We start from the raw sequence: 19920 nt of genomic DNA on the forward strand, positions 1-19920 counted from the left end.
AACCTTCGTGTGCATACGCAAGCAGAAGATCAAATACGCACGTTAAAGATCCTGTAACCCATGTCAGTGTTCGGTGGGTTGTGGAGACACGAAAATACCCAGCATGCATAAACCACGACAGAGTCATCAGCAAGTCCATGTTGGTCGTGTAACGGAAAGAAAAAGACTGGAGGGAACACAAAACGACTGTGCAGCACACACAACAGCAAGAATGATGATCGTAAATATGAATAGATAAATGAATAAATCAATAAATAGATCAATGAATAAACAAATAAATAGAATAAAATGAAGAAAAAAAAACTAAATTAAATTAAACTAAATTAAATTAAACAAAACTGAATTATTAAAACGGCAATATCCACAATTCCCTCGGATTTCGAACAACGTCGGTCATTCACATCGTTCCTTCTTCCTGGCCTCTCCTGGCTGAACAAACCAGTATGTACTTCCAAATTCTCTTGGCGTTCTTGAGAAAGTCAGAGCAAACAAACTGGCCATCCACTGACTCACATTGCTCCGAGTTTTCCAACTGGATGAACGAATAGTTCCCAGTGCTCCTGTTCGTAAACCGGAGTGACTGTCACGTGCTTTTTGTAAAGCACGGTTCATCAGTGTTCATTGTGCACACCTTCAAGTACAGACTGGGTGTGGGTTGCATTGCCCGAGCGATCTGAACAATGCTGAGTTTGTTTTTGCGTTAAGAATTGTCTTTGATTTGGCCTCGACTTACTTAGGTAGTCTTAACGCAAAACATTCTTAACACCTCGAAATTCACTCATACAACCGACCCGGCAACCAGGCACAGATGTCTTTTGTTTCTGTGTGTTCGTCAAAACACAGCGATATGCATTGACAAATGTGTCTAATTCAACTGACACAAAACTGAACATGGAGGATTTCGTTTTCAAGCGAAGTCTTTACAACAGCAGCAACAGCAATATTCACAGTGTTTCCCCCTCGAGTCGGTTGTTGCACTCAGTTGGTTTTATTGTGAGTGTGTATGTGTGTGAGTGTGTATATGTGTGTGTGTGTCTGTGTGTGTGTGTGTGTGTGTGTGTGTATGTGTCTGTGTGTGTGTGTGCGCGCGCGCGCGCGCGCGCGCGTGTGTGTGTGTGTGTGTGTGTGTACTCCTCCACAATCCTCTAAAACGAAATGGAGGCAACATCAAACTAGAAGCGAAACTAAAATAGCATTCAACAAAGTAATCCATATTGGCAATATCCACATGCCTTCCCCTGTACCTTTTCCTCTCGGTTTCGTTTCGAAGACGGAAAAAGTTGTGATCTGGTTTGAAAACATTGTAATATGTACTCTCCATTTCTTCCCCTCTCAGATGCCGTGAAGAAGGCTGATGTTAGGGTGGATGGGATGATATGTAGAGTATATGTTACACTGGCGTCTTGTTGTTGACTGTTTCTGTGGATTTTTTTTTTTTTTTTTTAAACTAATTTGCAAACTTTTTCCGTCCACATTTATACCGGCCTTCAGGATTTTCTCTTTTTTTAAATCATATAAAATCGACAAGAATAAATATCATTTCCAAGTACGTGATGTGCATCGATAGATTCTCAGCGATACAGCGACTGCTCCATTATGAAGCTTCCGAAAGAAATGAATAAATGAAATAACTAACATTAACGCCATTCATTTTTTTTACGGAAGGCAGGTAAGAATAAATGGTTTAAAACTTGTTTGACAGTCGTGATTGATTTCCCGTAGAACACAATGGGGGAAAAGAAAGAAAGATTTCCAGGTTAGACGCTCTTTGGGCCAATATGTTCCAGTATGCTATCATTAAGCCACGCATGCTAGCACACTGTTTCTTATAGAACGACGAACAGGCCTTCACAGGCCTCAAATGTCTGATTCAAGTTCAAGAACTGAAAAATTAACCAACTAACTAAAATAACCTAACAAGTGACCAATTAACGTAGCCCAGTATAAGACAAATTTTGGTGTGGAAAAAAAGCCATTAAAAAAAACAACAACAAAAACAAACAAAAACATTTTCTTCCCGGCGGAATCGCCCAAGTTTTCAAAATCTTTTGACGCAGCAAAGATACCATACAACGGCTACCGGGCCGCCACACATTCGGACTGAGAACTCTATCATCCAATGAAAACGAACGACGAGAGGCACTACCAACTGAGGCGGACGCCACCTCGCAGGATGGAACACAAACTGAAGTGGAAGACAACTGCGAACACACAAGAACTTCACTCTCTCTCGAACTCACGCAACCTTCACTGAACCAATATGAGGCCGTGAAGGATTCGGGCTTTAACAAGGGCATCAGCATATCACGTTGTCAAACTCCGGTTACTGCGAACTGTCCGTGGACTGAAGAATTCCCATTGACATCTCAGTTAACTATTGGTAGATTCAGCAGAAAGTGACCGTTGATGAAAGCGTAATTTTGCTCTCTCTCTCTCTCTCTCTCTCTCTCTCTCTCTCTCTCTCTCTATATATATATATATATATATATAATGTGTTTCAGTTCTGACACTTTTTTTTTCTTTTTTTCTCAGGGCCTGACTAAGCGCGTTGGGTTACGCTGCTGGTCAGGCATCTGCTTGGCAGATGTGGTGTAGCGTATATGGATTTGACCGAACGCAGTTACGCCTCCATGAGCTACTGATACTGATACTGTGAGGCGAAAGCGGTTTGTTTTTAAAACTAAAGTGCGATTTGGTCTGGAACAAGAAAAAGTGTATTCATCTGCTCTCTATGATTTTTTTGGCGGTTTCTATTGTCTTACTTTCAAACTAAAAAAAAAAAAAAAAAAAAGAAAAAAAAAGGAAAAAGTGTTTCAGTTCTGATACATTGTGAGACGAAAACGGTTTGTTTAAACCCAATGCGATATGGTTGTGTGTGTGATTTTGGCTCTGAACAAGTGGTAGAGTCAGTTTTGGTTGTATGATCGTTCCCCAACAAACTATTGTGCTCCAGATATTACACTGGATTTGTTCAGCGATTGAAAAGCGGTTTTGAAAACGTTCGAGGTGAATAATATTCTTGCTGTGAAGAGCCTGGCTCTAACCAGTGTGTGTGTGTGTGTGTGTGTGTGTGTGTGTGTGTGTGTGTGTGTGTGAACATATATATACTAAATTCTTTAAAGAAAAATAGAATCAAAAATTTTACCTGAAACTGACACTGAAAAATACTGTGACTGAAAAATGAGAAGCACTGGGGAGCAGCGAAGTCTTTAAAAACAGAACAACACCTGTGCTTGTGGTTGTTGATAAAGAAGAATGCAACGACGACGAAACAGGGTACAAGAGGAGGAAGAAGAGGACATTTGCCCTGCGTTCAGTTACAGAAAGGTGAGGAGGTTGCTGAGACGCAGGTGGGAAGGGGAGGGTGAGGAGGCTGAGGCTGAGGAGGGAGTATCGGTGAGCCTGGGGGCCTCCCTCTACCTGTCCGGAGTGCTGTCTTACCTGGTGGCCGAGCTCCTGACCGGGGCTGCGGACATCGCCGCCCGCCGTCGTGGAACTGACCGGAGGGCCTCAACCATCCTGCCCCGCGACCTCCGCCACCTCCTGACCTCTGACCCACAGCTGGCCTTCACCTTCTCCTCGTGCAGCTCGGGGTCATCGCGGCGGCGGAGGTCGTGTTCTTCACCTCCGAGTCCTCTTCCTCCTCCAGTGGGTGTCCTAGTGAGTGGTGCTCTTCTCCCGGGAGACTCTGATGATGATGATAACGATGACGATGATGATGATGATGATGACGTCAGAGGTTCTTCTTCAGGAGTGGTGGTGCCTGGTCACGGGTCTCCTCTAGTAGGAGCAGTCATGGCTTGTGATGGTATCGGAGGTTCTCCTGCAGGAATGCTGACTGGCGACGATTCTCCTCCGCGAGATGTGGCCTGTGACGGCATGGCAGGGCCTTCTCCGGCTGTGGATGAGGATACTGCTGGGTCTCCTTCACCACCGCCAGCTGGTGGTGACGGCGAGGCGGGACACCTGTGTGGTGGTGGTGGTGGTGGTGGAAGGGGGAGCAGAGTCCACGGTCCGAGTCGTCAGGAGGCCCGGTTTAGGTCCAGCGGTGGACGGCGACGTGTGGAAACTGTGCGTTCTTTGCATCACTGACAAATGGAAACTGTGCGTTTTTTGCATCACTGACAATTGGAAACTGTGCATCACCGACAAATGGAAACTGTGCATCACTGACAAATGGAAACTATGCGTTCTGTGCATCACTGACAAATGGAAACTGTGCGTTCTGTGCATCACTGACAAATGGAAACTGTGCGTTCCATGTATCACTGACAAATGGAAACCATGCGTTCTGTGCATCACTGACAAATGGAGACTGTGCATCACTGACAAATGGAAACTGTGCATCACTGACAAATGGAGACTGTGCATCACTGACAAATGGAAACTGTGCATCACTGACAAATGGAAACTATGCATCACTGACAAATGGAAACTGTGCATCACTGACAAATGGAGACTGTGCATCACTGACAAATGGAGACTGTGCATCACTGACAAATGGAGACTGTGCATCACAGTACCTTGGTGTGATAATCGACAATAAGCTGTCTTGGAATGAAAACTCAACTGCACTCATTAAAAAGAGCAACAGTCGCATGTACTGTCTTAGAAAAATGAAATCTTTTAATGTATGCAAGCAGATGCTCCAAATGTTTTACACATCTGTTGTCTGCAGTGTTTTAACATATGGAGCCGTGTGCTGGGGGGGGAGGGGGGGTGGGGGGGGGGGGGAACTTGACCAAACATGACAAAGACAGGTTGGAAAAAGTCATTAGGAAAGCAGGTGGGGTGGTGGGTATAAGACAAGACACCTTTAGCGACATGCACAATAGAAAACTGACTGACAGACTAATAACAATTTTGACCGACGAAAGACACCCACAACATGATGACATTAATAGCAGAAGGTCAGGCATAAGTGGTAGGTTCAGAGCTCCAAGCGCAAGAACATATCGCGACATTAATTCATTCATTCCTACAGCCATTCGCGCACACAATCAAAACATCCAATACACTAACTCATGAGTGAACCCTCCCACCCCCCAAACCGCCTCGCCACAGCAACACCTGAACTTCACCAGCAGCCGAGTGCATGGGAGCAGTCATTATGCGTGCATGTGGGACTGAGCGGGTGAGCACGGGCAAGCAAGCATTTCTGTGTGTGTGTGATCGGAAGTGATTTTTAAATATTTTCTTATTTTACTTGGATTTCATGTTTCTCAATGTCAGTGTACTAATTTTATTGGCGTGACATATGTGTTCATATGTGTGTGTGTGTGTGTGTGTGTGTGTGTGTGTGCATTTTACTTATATATATATATATTCCCTTGATATTTTTATTAATGTATTGTTGTTCAATACCTTAGGGTCTTAACGTTTGTGTGTGTGTGTGTGTGTGTGTGTGTGTGTGCGTGTGTGTGAGTGCGCGCGCGCGCGCGCATGTCATTTTTAGTAATATATACCCTTTTTTTGTTGGATGTTTTCATTTGTAAATGTTGTTGTGCAATACCCTATTGTCTTAACATGAGTATGTGTGTGTGCGGAGGGGTGGTTAGTCTATCGTCAGCTATTGGGAATTCTTATTTGACTTGTTTTAATCTCTTCTTATGTTGCGCATGATGATTTTATGCTAGTGTTTACAACGAGCCTGTGATTGCACAACTTAATTTCCATGTGGATTAATAAAGTGTTTTTGATTTGATTGATTGATCACTGACAAATGGAAACTGTACATCACTGACAAATGGAAACTGTACATCACTGACAAATGGAATTTGTGCATCGTTGACTAATGAAAACTACGGTCTGTGCATCACTGGCAGTAAAATTGTGTGTTCTTGCTGATCTTAATGGCCAACAGATTCTGTTTTGTTGTTGTTGTCGTTGTAGTTGTTCGTGGTGGTGATGGTGTTGTTGTTGTTACAGTTTTACTCTTTTTAAAAGAACAATTGAATAGGATGGCAGCACAACTGATGTATTATGAAGGAGTGTGTTTGTAATATGTTATATCGAGCATCAACTGTCTCTGGTGTTCGATGATATTTTCACACACACACACACACACACAGAGAGAGAGAGAGAGAGAGAGAGAGAGAGAGATTTTACATTTGTACATGTCAAAATTCACACAAAGCTTGTCTATCTATCTATCTATCTATCTATCTATTATCTATCTATCTATCTGTCTATCTATCTATCTATCTATCTATCTATCTTAGGATATCATGTAGGTATACCCAGTCTATACGTTCCTATGATATCGATATCAATCGAGTTGTCGAATGTTTTGGTTGGAATGAGGTCTGATGTATATCTCTAACATTTCAATGCAATAGCCGAGTGGTTAAAGCGTACATTCATTCATTCATTCACTCATTCATTCATTCATACATACACTCATTCATTCATTCGTACGTCGGTGTATTTTTTTTTTTTTTTTAATTCATCTGTTTATTTATTCGAATGTTTGAGACCGTTTTTGTTAAGTTGCTGTTGTGGCGCTCCACAATTTGCGATGTAAACGAATAAAGTTAATAAAGAAAAAACAACAACAAGCAAGTATAATGTGTTGATAAACCGAATGGATGAATGGTGAACGGTCAGTCCTGTGACCTCTGTGTGTGTGTGTGTGTGTGTGTGTGTGTGCTTGACGAAAAATCATTCAAATTAAATGCATCAGTGGCACACGGGAATAAAATACTGTTTGTGGGGGTGTGGTGGTGGGAGGATAGATATCTATTTTCTGGAGTGAGAGACTGGTGGAAGTTTGAAGGGGGAGGGGGGGAAGGATCGGTAGGGATGAGGGGGCTGGGGAAGGGAGGGTGGGGGACAGGCGTTGGAAGAGGAGGGTGGGAGAGGAGTGGTGGTGGTGGTGGTGAAGGGAGGAGCGGATCCAGAATGACACGTTCAGACTTGTCGGAGCTTGCATCAGCAGACTTGGTGCTATTTTTAGACACACTTTCCTCCTCTTCACCCCACACCCCCATCCCTTGTGGCCACTCCATTATATCACCCTTCCCCATTACCACCCCTCCACTCTTCCTACTCCCCGGGGACACTACCTCCCACTGTCTAAGTCTCACCAGCATTAGTATCAGTGTCAGTAGGAGGCGTCACTGCGTTCGGACAAATCCACATACGCTACACCACATCTGCTAAGCAGATGCCTGACCAGCAGCGTAACCCAACGCCCTTCAGTCAGGCCTTGAGAAAGAAACAAAAACAAAAAAGAGGAAGAGAATAATAATAATAATAATGATGATGATAGTAATAATAATAATAATAATAATAATGAATAAAAAAAAATTTTTAAGACAAGAATGATGATAAATAGGCAAATCAGTGTAAAGCACACAGGAGGATAGGAGGGTGGAAGAAGGTGAAAGGGGAGGAGGAAGAGAGTCGGGAAAGCAGTGTGTGTGAGAGAGAGAGTCAGGTCAGAGAGTCACACAGAAACACACAAGTACACAATCACGTATGTAGTGGGACATGTTTAACTAACTGAACATCTCTTAATAAAACTTCTTTTTTTTCTAAGCAATGAAAGAAAAATAAAATAATGATAATGATAATAATAATAATAATAATAATAATAATAATTACATTTTCTCTCACTGTATACTCTCTTTCACCCATTAGACACCGCTATACTTTGTTTCGGTTTCAGTGTTATTTTTTCAATGAGGCCCCAAGGCGTTCGGAGTAATCCATATGATACACTGCGCCACATTAGATCAGTCAAGTTGCTTATAGCCACGCCACATTAGATCAGTCATGTTGCTTATAGCCACGCCACATTAGATCAGTCATGTTGCTTATAGCCACGCCACATTAGATCAAATCATGTTGCTTGAAGCCACGCCACATTAGATCAGTCATGTTGCTTATAGCCACGCCACATTAGGTCAATCATGTTGCTTATAGCCACGCCACATTAGGTCAATCATGTTGCTTATAGCCACGCCACATTAGGTCAACCATGTTGCTTATAGCCACGCCACATTAGGTCAATCATGTTGCTTATAGCCACGCCACATTAGATCAATCATGTTGCTTATAGCCACGCCACATTAGATCAAATCATGTTGCTTTAAGCCACGCCACATTAGATCAATCATGTTGCTTTAAGCCACGCCACATTAGATCAATCATGTTGCTTATAGCCACGCCACATTATGTCAATCATGTTGCTTATAGCCACGCCACATTAGATCAATCATGTTGCTTATAGCCACGCCACATTAGATCAATCATGTTGCTTATAGCCACGCCACATTAGATCAATCATGTTGCTTAAATTTCTTCAAAACGGAACAGAGTCTCTGTGGGCCTTTCCAAATACAATAGACTGAGCAACACACTAGACGCCACGTTTTTGGCATCAGAGATCTTTTCCCATCCCTCTTGCGGCCAGTCAGTGGCAGCCTCTGTGCGTGTGTGTATGTGTGTTTGTGTGGATGTGTTGGTCTGTGCTTTTGAGTGCGTTTGTGAATGCGCGAGAGTGTAAGTGCACACAAGTGTCAGGAGAGATCTGTGTACGTGTGTGTGTGTGTGTGTGTGTGTGTGTGAGAGAGAGAGAGAGAGAGAGAGGAGGTGGGAGTGCGGGGGGAGGTGGGGTAGAGGATGAGGTATGTGAGTATATGCATGCCTACACTGTGGGAGCAACAGGATATTGGAACGTATATATATATATATCTTTGTATATATGTGTATGGGGTTGGGGTTGGGAGATATGGGTGTATGTGTGTGTGCTTGTACAAGTAAGTGTTCATCTCTGTGAGTGTGTGTTTGTGTGTGTGTGTGTTTGTGTTTGTGCTGTGGAAGCTGCGATACGTAGACTAGAAATGAGTGTGTGGAGGAGGTGCAAGGTAATGTGTGTGTGTGTGTGTGTGTGTGTGTGTGTGTTGGAGCTCATGTACGTTTATATGTATTTGACTGTGCTTTCATATCTGTGAAACTGCATGTTTGGTGCATTTCTGTTGTGCATGTGTGGGTGTGTGTGTGAATGTGTGTCTTCATGTTTTACATTTATTCGCTTATTTATTACCATTGTTGTCTTATTTATTTCTTTTTTTATTTTTATTATTATCATTTTATTAGTATTACTATTATTATTACTACCTTTTTCTATATTATAATTATTATTCATTTATTTATTTATTTATGTAAGCTTATCTATTATTTATTCCCCCGTTTTTTTTGTTGTTTTGGGGTTGTTGTTTTTTTGTTTTTGTTTTTTGTTTTTTTCTCAAGGCCTGACTAAGCGCGTTGGGTTACGCTGCTGGTCAGGCATCTGCTTGGCAGATGTGGTGTAGCGTATATGGTTTGTCCGAACGCAGTGACGCCTCCTTGAGCAACTGAAACTGAAACTGAAACTGCTTATAGCCACGCCACATTAGATCAACCATGTTGCTTATAGCCACGCCACATTAAATTAATAATGCTGCTTAAAGCCACGCCACATTAGATCAATCATGTTGCTTATAGCCACGCCACATTAGGTCAATCATGTTGCTTATAGCCACGCCACATTAGATCAATCATGTTGCTTATAGCCATGCCACATTAGGTCAATCATGTTGCTTATAGCCACGCCACATTAGATCAATCATGTTGCTTATAGCCATGCCACATTAGATTAATCATGTTGCTTATAGCCACGCCACATTAGGTCAATCACGTTGCTTATAGCCATGCCACATTAGGTCAATCATGTTGCTTATAGCCATGCCACATTAGATCAATCATGTTGCTTAAAGCCACGCCACATTAGATCAATCATGTTGCTTATAGCCATGCCACATTAGATCAATCATGTTGCTTATAGCCACGCCACATTAGATCAAATCATGTTGCTTATAGCCACGCCACATTAGATTAATCATGTTGCTTATAGCCACGCCACATTAGATCAAATCATGTTGCTTATAGCCACGCCACATTAGATTAATCATGTTGCTTGAAGCCACGCCACATTAGTTCAATCATGTTGTTTATAGCCACGCCACATTAGGTCAGTCATGTTGCTTATAGCTACGCCACATTAGATCAATCATGTTGCTTAAAGCCACGCCACATTAGATCAATCATGTTGCTTAAAGCCACGCCACATTAGATCAATCATGTTGCTTAAAGCCACGCCACATTAGGTCAACCATGTTCCTTATAGCCACGCCACATTAGATCAATCATGTTGCTTATAGCCATACCAACCGCTAACGGGCCATTTCTTTAAAAAAAAAAGAAAAAAAAGAAAAGAAAAGAAAATCTAGAAAACTAAAGGTGACACCTCATCAACGCAGCTAATATGGTGACGTCAGTTTTGTCACTGATCTAAAAATAGAAGATATACATATCAGTATATATATATATATATATATATATATATATATATATATCAGTGCAAGTAAATACATATAAGTGCAGTTTTGCCTGTCGGCCGGTGGGATGGCGGGGGTCTTTCAGTATAAATAGCATCCTCGTCTTCTGGAAATTCTGTGCTAGAAATTTCCTATTTCTATCACTCTCTTTGTTTCTGCCTTTTTTTTTTTATATACCTTCACTGATGTCTCCTTTTTCTGTCTTCCCAGGCCATTCCAGTGTCTTTTTTCAAGCAAGCCTTGGCACGTCTGTCTCTCTCTCTCTCTCTCTCTCTCTCTCTTCCACAGTGTATGCACTTGGATGGGCACTAGCTGCCCATTCTAGTGTTATTTGCCCAGATGGCCTTTTTAATGTATTTCTTGTTTGGCTTTCAAACATTGTTGCTGTTTGTTTGTTTTTGATTTTTTTTTCTTCCTTTTTTTTACGATTTTGCGGACTGGCTGGCGGCCTCAGCATGGCCTTGTCTTATTTGCGACAAGGAGCTAAATGGTTGGGATAATGTGTCATGAATTCTCTTTGTGGGTTCATCTTTGTTGTTGTTGTTTTTTGTTGTTTTTTTGTTTTGTTTTTTGTTTGCTTGCTTGGTTGGTTTTTTTTTTTTTTTTTTTTTTTTTTTTTTTTTTTTTTTTTTTTGCTTGTTTGTTTGTTTTTTGTAGATGTGAGTTTTGTGTTGACGCGGTTGAGCATTTGTATGGTTTGACAGTCCTGATATGGCCCTGTGCGGTCGGCTGGACTATAAGCAACAAGAACAAGTTTTGTCCGTCGGCCTGGACAACAAAACAGTTTGTTTCAGCTTCAGTTTCTCAAGGAGGCGTCACTGCATTCGGACAAATATATAATGTAATTTATGTTATAAATGTATTCACAAATCTGCTTCTCTGTGGCTGCTTTCACCTCTACACTCCATCTCGCTCTGTACGATCGGCTTCGGATCCACTCTGTTTACGCATATCCAGATTCAAACACTCGACTGTTGGCCGCCGTTCTTTCTCTGTCTCTGGACATTGCAATTGGAATGAACTTCCTCTTTCGCTTCGTCAGGTCTCCGCACTCAGCTCTTTCAAGTCTGGTCTTAAAACCCACCTCCAAAATAGTCTCACTTCCCTGCTTCTTCCTTGTCTTCGGTTTTTCCAGTTTTAGAGTTACGCATGCGTGTGAATGACTGGCGCGAAAGCGCTTTGATTTGTCTCTGCACAAGATTCAGCGCTATATAAATATAATAATAATTAATAATAATAATACGCTACACCATATATGCTACACAGATGCCCGACCAGTAGCATAACCCAACGCACTCAGGCAGACCTTGAGTGCATGCGTATATATATATATATATATATATATTTGTGTACTTATCAGAATGAATTTCTTGAACAGAACAACACTTACATTGCCGTGGGTTCTTTTTCAGAGCGTCAAGACTGTCACGGTGCTTGACCACGGTTTATCTGTCTCATCCGAAGGACTGGACAGACGCTGTTTGATTTTCCGGTCAAACTGGGGGGAAAGGACGGACCATGAAGACCGAGAATCGAACCCAGGCCCTCATAGACAGACACTGCACTGGCACTGAGATAAACGTTTTAACCATTCTACCATCTTTCTCCCTGTAGTGATAGTAGTACAGCACTGCCCGCCAGTGGATCAGGACCTTTAAAGTTTCTCCTTTGTGCGCTGTGGCGTGACTACGTATTACACCTACGACACTCGCCAGGGCAAGTCGATCAAGGATAATGAGAGGCCACACGTTCAGGTTCACAGGTTCAGCGCTAGCGGCCGTGTATCGCATTAGTGAAATGATCGTGAGGGAAAGTGGTACTGCAGGGCCTACTCCAGTCTTGTTCCCAGCTTAGCAACTGACTCAAACACTTGCATATATATGTATTTCATCGGTTTATTACCAGTTGCTGTTCATTTGTTATTATCATGAGTTAAGAGGAGTGGATAGGTTTATGTGTTTTTTGAGGGGGTGTTTGTTTGTGTTTTTTTTTCTTATTGGCTTTTGTGTGGGGAGACTGAAAGAAAAAAATGAGGAGCGAATCTGAAAGCAGCATTGTTCGAGAGCAGTAGTTTTGTTTGGTGTGTGTTCAAGTTACTGCATCCAAGACTGGCTAGGACTGAGGTCCTGTACATTGTGTAACTGAGGTTCGGAAAATACGACTGATGCCATGAAAGGTAGCCTATATATTTTCTTTTCTTTTTGATGTTATTGGTTTTGTCGTTGTGGCTGTGTGTGTGTGTGTGTGTGTGTGTGTGTGTGTGTGTGTGTGTGTGTCTGTCTGTCTGTCTGTCTGTCTGTCTGTATGTGTTGGGTGTGTGAATGTGTGTATTTGTGTGTGTGCATGTGTGTGTGTGTGTGTGTGTGTGTGTGTGTGTGTGTGTGTGTGTGTTTGTTTGTTAGGTGGTTGTTTGTGTGTGTGTGCGTGTGTGTGTGTGTGTTTGTTTGTTTGCACGTACGCACGCACGCGCGCACCCACGCACAACATTTTTGTATTAACGAAGCATTTCAAACTGATGATATTGATATTTGTTTACAACTCACCGTAGGACACCCATTGAAAGAAACTCAAAGTTGATCAGATAAGGCAAAAATATGGTCAAAACGTATTCCACTGAAAGCACCCGCTTATATAATTATACGCCTCAACACCTACATACATGTTTTTACCGTCATGTGCAGACAAACACACATTACTCTTGGTATATATATATATACTCGAACACACACACAGACATACACATATACACACACGTACGCACACACGTACACACACATGCATACACTCACACACGCGCGCACAGCATCAGGCAAGCAGTCAGGGCCCAAGACGGAAGAATACTCAAAATGTTACACATGAATTATACACAAGCGATCTCCGCTTTTATTTGTCTGTCTGTCAGTCTCCCCCCTACTCCCCTCTGTCTCTCTATCTCACACACACACACACACACACACACTCACGCGCGCGCGCGCGTGCGCACACACACACACACACACACACACACACACACACACGCACACGCACACACGCACACGCACACACAAGTTTCAAGTTTCAAGTTTTAATTATCCTTTCACTCCTATTGGAGTATGGAGGATTACTGCAAAATACTCTTTTCGTGCCCATAACAAACATTTCCAAATACACAACAATGTCACATAAAAGTTGAGAAAACACAAATGTCTTTTAACTCTAAAAGTATAACTAGGCAACATTTGCAAATCTAATCATCTTACTTAGAGCTAAAATGGCTTTTTTGCCTCCTTTGAGCATATTACAAAAATTAAAAACCGATTTTGGAGACAAATATTTTTTAGGAACATATCTATTTCGTAACTGATCATAATTGGGACATTCCATTATAAAATGAAACTCATCACCAATCACAGACATGTTACAAACCTTACAAAACCGTAACTCTCGTGGTATGCCTTTGTGTCTCCCTGTTTCTATTTCCAGCTTATGATTACTACTTCGAAATCTGAAGAAGCTGATAACATAATTATCAGGCATTTGACATATATTTTTCTCTACCAAATCCACTTTTGAAATTTCGATAAAGCAAACATTTACTACTCGCCTCTAGAGCATGTCTCCATAGATTTTGAAAACTATCTCTCAAAGCAATGTTGACATTCTTGCAGAAAGATTCCCTCTCCAAGAAGAATTGACCATCCCAAACACAGTCATACCCTGCTTCTATTAAAATTTGTCTGATACAACTCATCCATTTTGAAGAATAAATACCATTTCGATATAAGTCAAGTAATATCAAATATATTTTCCCAGAATATTTTTCTGTGTTTGATATTACTAAGCTGGTCCAAAATCGAACTAATCTCATTTTCACTAACACACTAATTGGATAAATACCAGTTTCTCCATAAACAATTTGGGTCATAGTATTTCTGTTCAGTTTGAACAAGCGTTTCAAAAATTTCAATTCTAATTTTTCAAGTATATCTACATTTTCATAACCCCATATTTCTGCACCATACAACAAAATAGGAACAATCATAGACTGGTACATGTCCAGAATGATATGTAAAGGTAAATCTTGATTTCTGGCTGACTGAAGTAACGAAAACATAGCTTTTTGGCCCTGTTCATAAATCATTTTTTTAGCTTTATAAAAAGTTCCGTTTCTACTAAATTCGATGCCAAGATATTTAAAAGAATCGACAACATCCAAACATGCATCACCAAACTTAAAAACAGGCTTTAGCTTTTTTGTAGAATTAAATATCATCACTTTAGTTTTCTTTACATTGACCACTAGTTTCCATTCTAAACAATATTTGTGAAAAAAAACATTGAGGGACTGCTGTAATCCTTCTTTCGTCTCTGAAAGTAAAATTGTGTCATCTGCATACAACAGTACAAATAATCGCATGTAATTATCTAACTCTGAAATGTTAACATTCAATAAAAGATCAACAGATGGACTCTTATGCTCAGTCAAATACAACTCTAAATCATTGAGATACAGAGAAAAAAGCAAAGGCGAGAGATTTTCTCCTTGTCTCACACCCTTACAAATGCTAAAGAAATCAGATTTTTCACCATTTAAAAACACATATGACTTAATTCTATCATACATGTTCATTATGACACGCAAAATTTTACCATTCACGCCTTCATGAACAAGTTTTTGCCATAACCCTCTTCTCCAAACTGAATCAAAGGCTTTTTTAAAATCAACAAAAGCACAGTAAAGTTTCTTCTTTTTCATGGAGAAAATATCAATAAGTGATTTCAAAACAAACATTTGATCTAATGTAGAATGGGACTGTCTAAATCCTGCTTGGGCTCCTGAAAGTATATTGTTTGTATTGATATAACCAGTCAGTCTAGCATTTAACACTGTAGTGAATAGTTTTCCAACACAGCTGAGCAAAGTTATCCCCCTATAATTATCACAGTCAAGTGTATCTCCTTTGCCTTTATACAATGGCAATATCAAGCCGGATACCCATTTTTCTGATACAACACCTTCGTCCAGTATCTTGTTAAATAATTTACAGTATGTTTCTGTCAGCAAAGGAACGCTGTTGATGATATATTCATTACGAATCATGTCTTCACCGGCACTTTTGCCATTCTTCAGTCTTTTGATGGTTGAAGTAATTTCATCTTCAGTAATACATGCATTTAAAATATCATCATTATCCTCTAAATTGATAATGTGCATTGCCGTAGTACTGTCAATATGTTCATTATCATTAACGTTAAGGTTGCTGAAATGGTGAAACACACATACACACGCACACACAGAGTGTTGCAGCTTTTTCCAATCTGTCACTGAGACCATGACTCAAACAACTGAACAATCATCGCACAAGCAAAGGTCTATGCATGGTGACTGAGCCACGCTACATCAGGTGGAAACGATTGAACACACGTATATAGGCCCTACGTCTCTCTGTAATAATCCATCACACCTCGCCCACACATTAATTCACTAAGGCATGGCCCAACACGAACCGATCTATATCCAACACAGAGACCACGGGGATTTGGGACAAGGGTGCGGAAAATAAGTCCTGCAATATGAAGATTGACGGCGTGATTTGGAGAGGGGGAGGGGTGGGTGGGGGGCAGGGGGTATTGATGGAGAAAATAATAAATAATATATTCATTGGCTTCAGCTGTACATGGGTTGGAAAAGTGATTAGTTTAAAGCTTATAGATATATCCCGCCTTCTTCTTCTTATAGTTTGAATGGAATTGTCGATGGAGAAAATAACGTAATTATCCTTGGCTTCAGCTACACTGGCTGGAAACTGGGAACATGTACTGATCCCTAAGGATCCCCAGGTTGAGAGTCCAACGATTCGCTCGTTTTTATCTGAAAGGAGTAAAGGTTAATGTGCTTTTTTGTTTGTGTTTTGTTGTTTATATTGAATGCTGCTGGCTTCGTCAGGATGTTGCTTCAGTTCAGTCTCAGTCGTCAGCATTCTCTTTTAACACCTCCACTGTTGCTGACCAGTGTGTTCGTCAGTCAGTGAAGGACCGTCACCTCACCGGGATAGCATGTCGGTAACAAGTCAGGATGTCAGGCATCAGTCTTTATTGATCTGAACTTCTTCCTCAAGGGTTTTTATTTTATCACGTTGGGTCAGTAGCACCAATCACACCATTAAAAACACATAAACGGTAGGAACTGCAGGTAAAACAGACGCCATATTGATAGTTCAACAGGGTTCGGCAGTTAAAGGGTTAAAACAGAACAAGTCTGACGGGAGGAATCTGATCATTCTTCAGCCATGCTGAAGCAAGACGGAGAGACAACAGATTACGTGTGATGTTACATGTCTGTGTGAGTGTTTATGTCTGCGTGCATGAAATCTGATTGAATGACACAGGAAAACGAATGATGAGTGACCAATGGCAGCCGTCAGTCGGCTCTACCCAGGTAGACAGTCTGTTGTGCAAATGACCCAGTGTTTGTAAAGCGCTTAGACCTTGGTATCCGACCGAAACTAGGCGTTATATAAATTTCCATATAATCATCATTCATTCATTCATCATGATAGTCAGTCGCCCGTGTCCAACCATCACCATCAGAACATCAGGGGATTCAACTGTTGTCCTGACTATCTGGGCTAGAATTGATAACTGTAGATAGTTGCTTGCCCAAGATACATCCCCAATCTTTCCGCCAAGAGGGCTTTTGGACAGTCGACGTTGGGATGGTCTCCCCCCCTAGCCCCCCACCCCCACCCCCACGCCCCCTGCCCTCGCCACCCAAAAGCCAACTAACCCCCAAGGCTGCAGCACAAAGAACCAGTGCAATAATATTATTGCGTCCTAGTTTGAGAAACATAGTCCTTCACAAGACAAAGCTGATAATGACATCCCATTCCAGCGGAAAAACCATTCATCATTTGGCTCACACTCTCTGCTGTTGGCCCAGCTGTAGGCTAATGTCAGTCTCTGAGAACAGTTCATGACCAACGCCAACTCACACACTCGGAATCACGCCAAAGGAGTCACTATAGTATTCGGATACTGGCTTGTGCAATGCTACATTATCCGAGCCAAGGCCTCACCGTTTTGGCAACACCAACATCATACCATTCTCTTCGTGATATGTCTGTCGTCAGACATGTTATGCCTTGTCGGGAACAAGAAAACGAAAGGCTGCTCATGCGTGAAAACAATGTTCAGTGGGCTGGCTAACAAGGCTACAAAACACTGATCGAGTTAATATGGGACCTAAAGTCTGATCCGTGCTTATGGGGTTAAGACTCGAAGGAAGTGTCGAGAGTTGCGCAGCTTGTCACGACTTGTGCTGTGCTGTGCTGTGCTGTGCTGTGCTGTGTTGTGCTACTGTACTGCACTGTACTGTATTGCGCTGCGCTGTGCAGTGCTGTGCTGTGCTGTGCTGTGCTGTGTTGTGCTACTGTACTGCACTGTACTGTATTGCGCTGCGCTGTGCAGTGCTGTGCTGTGCTGTGCTGTATAATTATGATAGTCAGTCGTTTCCGACTATGACCATCAGAACAGCAGATACGGCAACTGCTGTTGCAACTATTTGGGCTAGAATTTGATTATAGTGGAGAGTGTCTTGCCCAAATTACATCCCCACTCTCTCGGCCAAGAGGGTTTTAGGACAGTCGGCGTTGGGATGGTTCCCAAAGGCCAACCAGCCCACAAGGCTGAAGCACTAAGAGCCAGTGCAATTTTGCCTCCTAGCTTGAGAGTCATAATCTTTAACAAAAGACTAAGCTGTAATGATTTCCCATTGACTGGAGAAACCATTGATAATACAGCTCTCACTTTGCTGTTGGCCCAAATGTAAACTTATGTCAATCTGTGAAAAAAGCCGAGTGTTGGGCCCTGATGTACTGTGCTGTATTGTGCTGGGCTACGCTGTACTGTGCTGTACTGCACTATGCTGGGCTGCGCTGTACTGTGCTGTGCTGTGCTCTACTGTACTGCACAGTGGTGTGCTGTGCTGTACTGTACTGTGCTGTGCTGTGCTGCACTGTGCTGTTCTGTGTAGTACTGTGCTGTGCTGTACTGTACTGCATTGTGTTGTACTGTGCTGTGCTGTGCTGTGCTGTACTACGCTGTGCTGGTCTGTACTGTGCAGTGCTGTGCTGTACTACCGTACTGTACTATGCTGTGCTGTGCTATGCTGTACTGTGCTGTGCTGTGCTGTACTGTACTGTGTTGTGCTGTGCTGTGCTGTGCTGTGCTGTGCTGTGCTGTGCTGTGCTGTGCTGTGCTGTACTTCACTGCACTGCACTTCACTGCACTGCACTTCACTGCACTGTACTTTTCTGTGCTGTAAGCCTCACGAAATGTACTTTTTTCCCCGACATATTTGCATATGTAGTCACCAGTTGCATGTCGCAGTTGGTGGTGGTGGTTGTGTTTTTGTTGTTGTTGTTGTTTCTTGTCTTGTCGAATCAAAAGATGAAATATATCTTTTTGTTCTTTGAACAGGACTGGAGATATCAGGGGAGAACCTGGAAGACCTTCTGGCATACGATGATCTCTTTCTGGATTATTTCAACGCCTTCCTGGCTTTGCCAGTAAGTGTCAGTGTGTGTGTGTGTGTGTGTGTGTGTGTGTGTGTGTGTGTGTGTGTTACGATGTTCTCTTGGCAGATCATTTCAACGCTGACTTGCCGGCAGTGCTGGTCAATGAATGTATTCGTTTTCTCTCTCCTCCAACCCGACCCACTTTTATCTGTCTGTCTCTCTATATATCTATAGATCTATCTGTCAGCCTGTTTATCTATCTATCTATCTATCTATCTATCTATCTATCTATCTATCTAGTGGAGTGATGGCCTAGAGGTAACGCGTTCGCCTTGGAAGCGAGAGAATCTGAGCGCGCTGATTCGAATCACGGTTCAGCCGCCGATATTTCCTTCCCCTCCACTAGACCGTGAGTAGTGGTCTGGACGCTAGTCTTTCGGATGAGACGATAAACCGAGGTCCCGTGTGCAGCATGCACTTAGTGCACGTAAAAGAACCCACGGCAACAAAAGGGTTGTTCCTGGCAAAATTCTGTAAAAAAAAATCCACTTCGTTGGGAATAAACTGCACGCAGGAAAAAAAAAAGGGTGGGGGGGGGGGGGGGGGGCGCTGTAGTATAGCGACGCGCTCTCCCTGGGGACAGCAGCCCGAATTTCACACAGAGAAATATGTTGTGATAAAAAGAGAAAAAAATCTTTAGTTCCATATGTCTGTCTGTCTTCTGTTCCTCCTCCTAGTCATCATCATTCTATCTCTCTCTCTCTCTCCCTCTCTCTCTCTCTCTCCTCCCCCCTCCTCCTTTCTCTTTCTTTCTCTCTCTCTCTCTCTCTCTCTCTCCTCCCCCCTCCTCCTTTCTCTTTCTTTTTACCCCCTTCCCCCTCTCCCGCCCCTGCCCCCTTTCCCCCCTCTCCACACCCCCATACTGCCCACTCCCTCGCGGTGTCTCTTCCATGTACCCTTCCCTTCTGGAAACCACGCTGCCTGCTACCCCCCGAAATGACCGGTTCCCCATACCCCTGTCTTCCCTAACCAACCACTCGCAC

At 42.4% G+C, this 19920-nt stretch overlaps 1 protein-coding gene across 1 annotated transcript in view; it reads left to right on the forward strand.

Moving 5' to 3' along the window:
- Positions 1 to 3255: 3255 nt before the first annotated feature.
- Positions 3256 to 19920, forward strand: part of LOC143281375 (uncharacterized) — a 63435-nt gene continuing 46770 nt past the window's right edge. Inside the window, 4 exon segments of the mRNA XM_076586579.1 lie at positions 3256 to 3660; positions 3887 to 4071; positions 12098 to 12198; positions 18840 to 18928. Coding sequence (XP_076442694.1) covers positions 3256 to 3660; positions 3887 to 4071; positions 12098 to 12198; positions 18840 to 18928 — 780 coding nt within the window.

Source organism: Babylonia areolata, chromosome 4 (genome assembly GCF_041734735.1).
Source record: "Babylonia areolata isolate BAREFJ2019XMU chromosome 4, ASM4173473v1, whole genome shotgun sequence".
NCBI classification, from domain to species: Eukaryota; Metazoa; Mollusca; class Gastropoda; order Neogastropoda; family Buccinidae; genus Babylonia; species Babylonia areolata.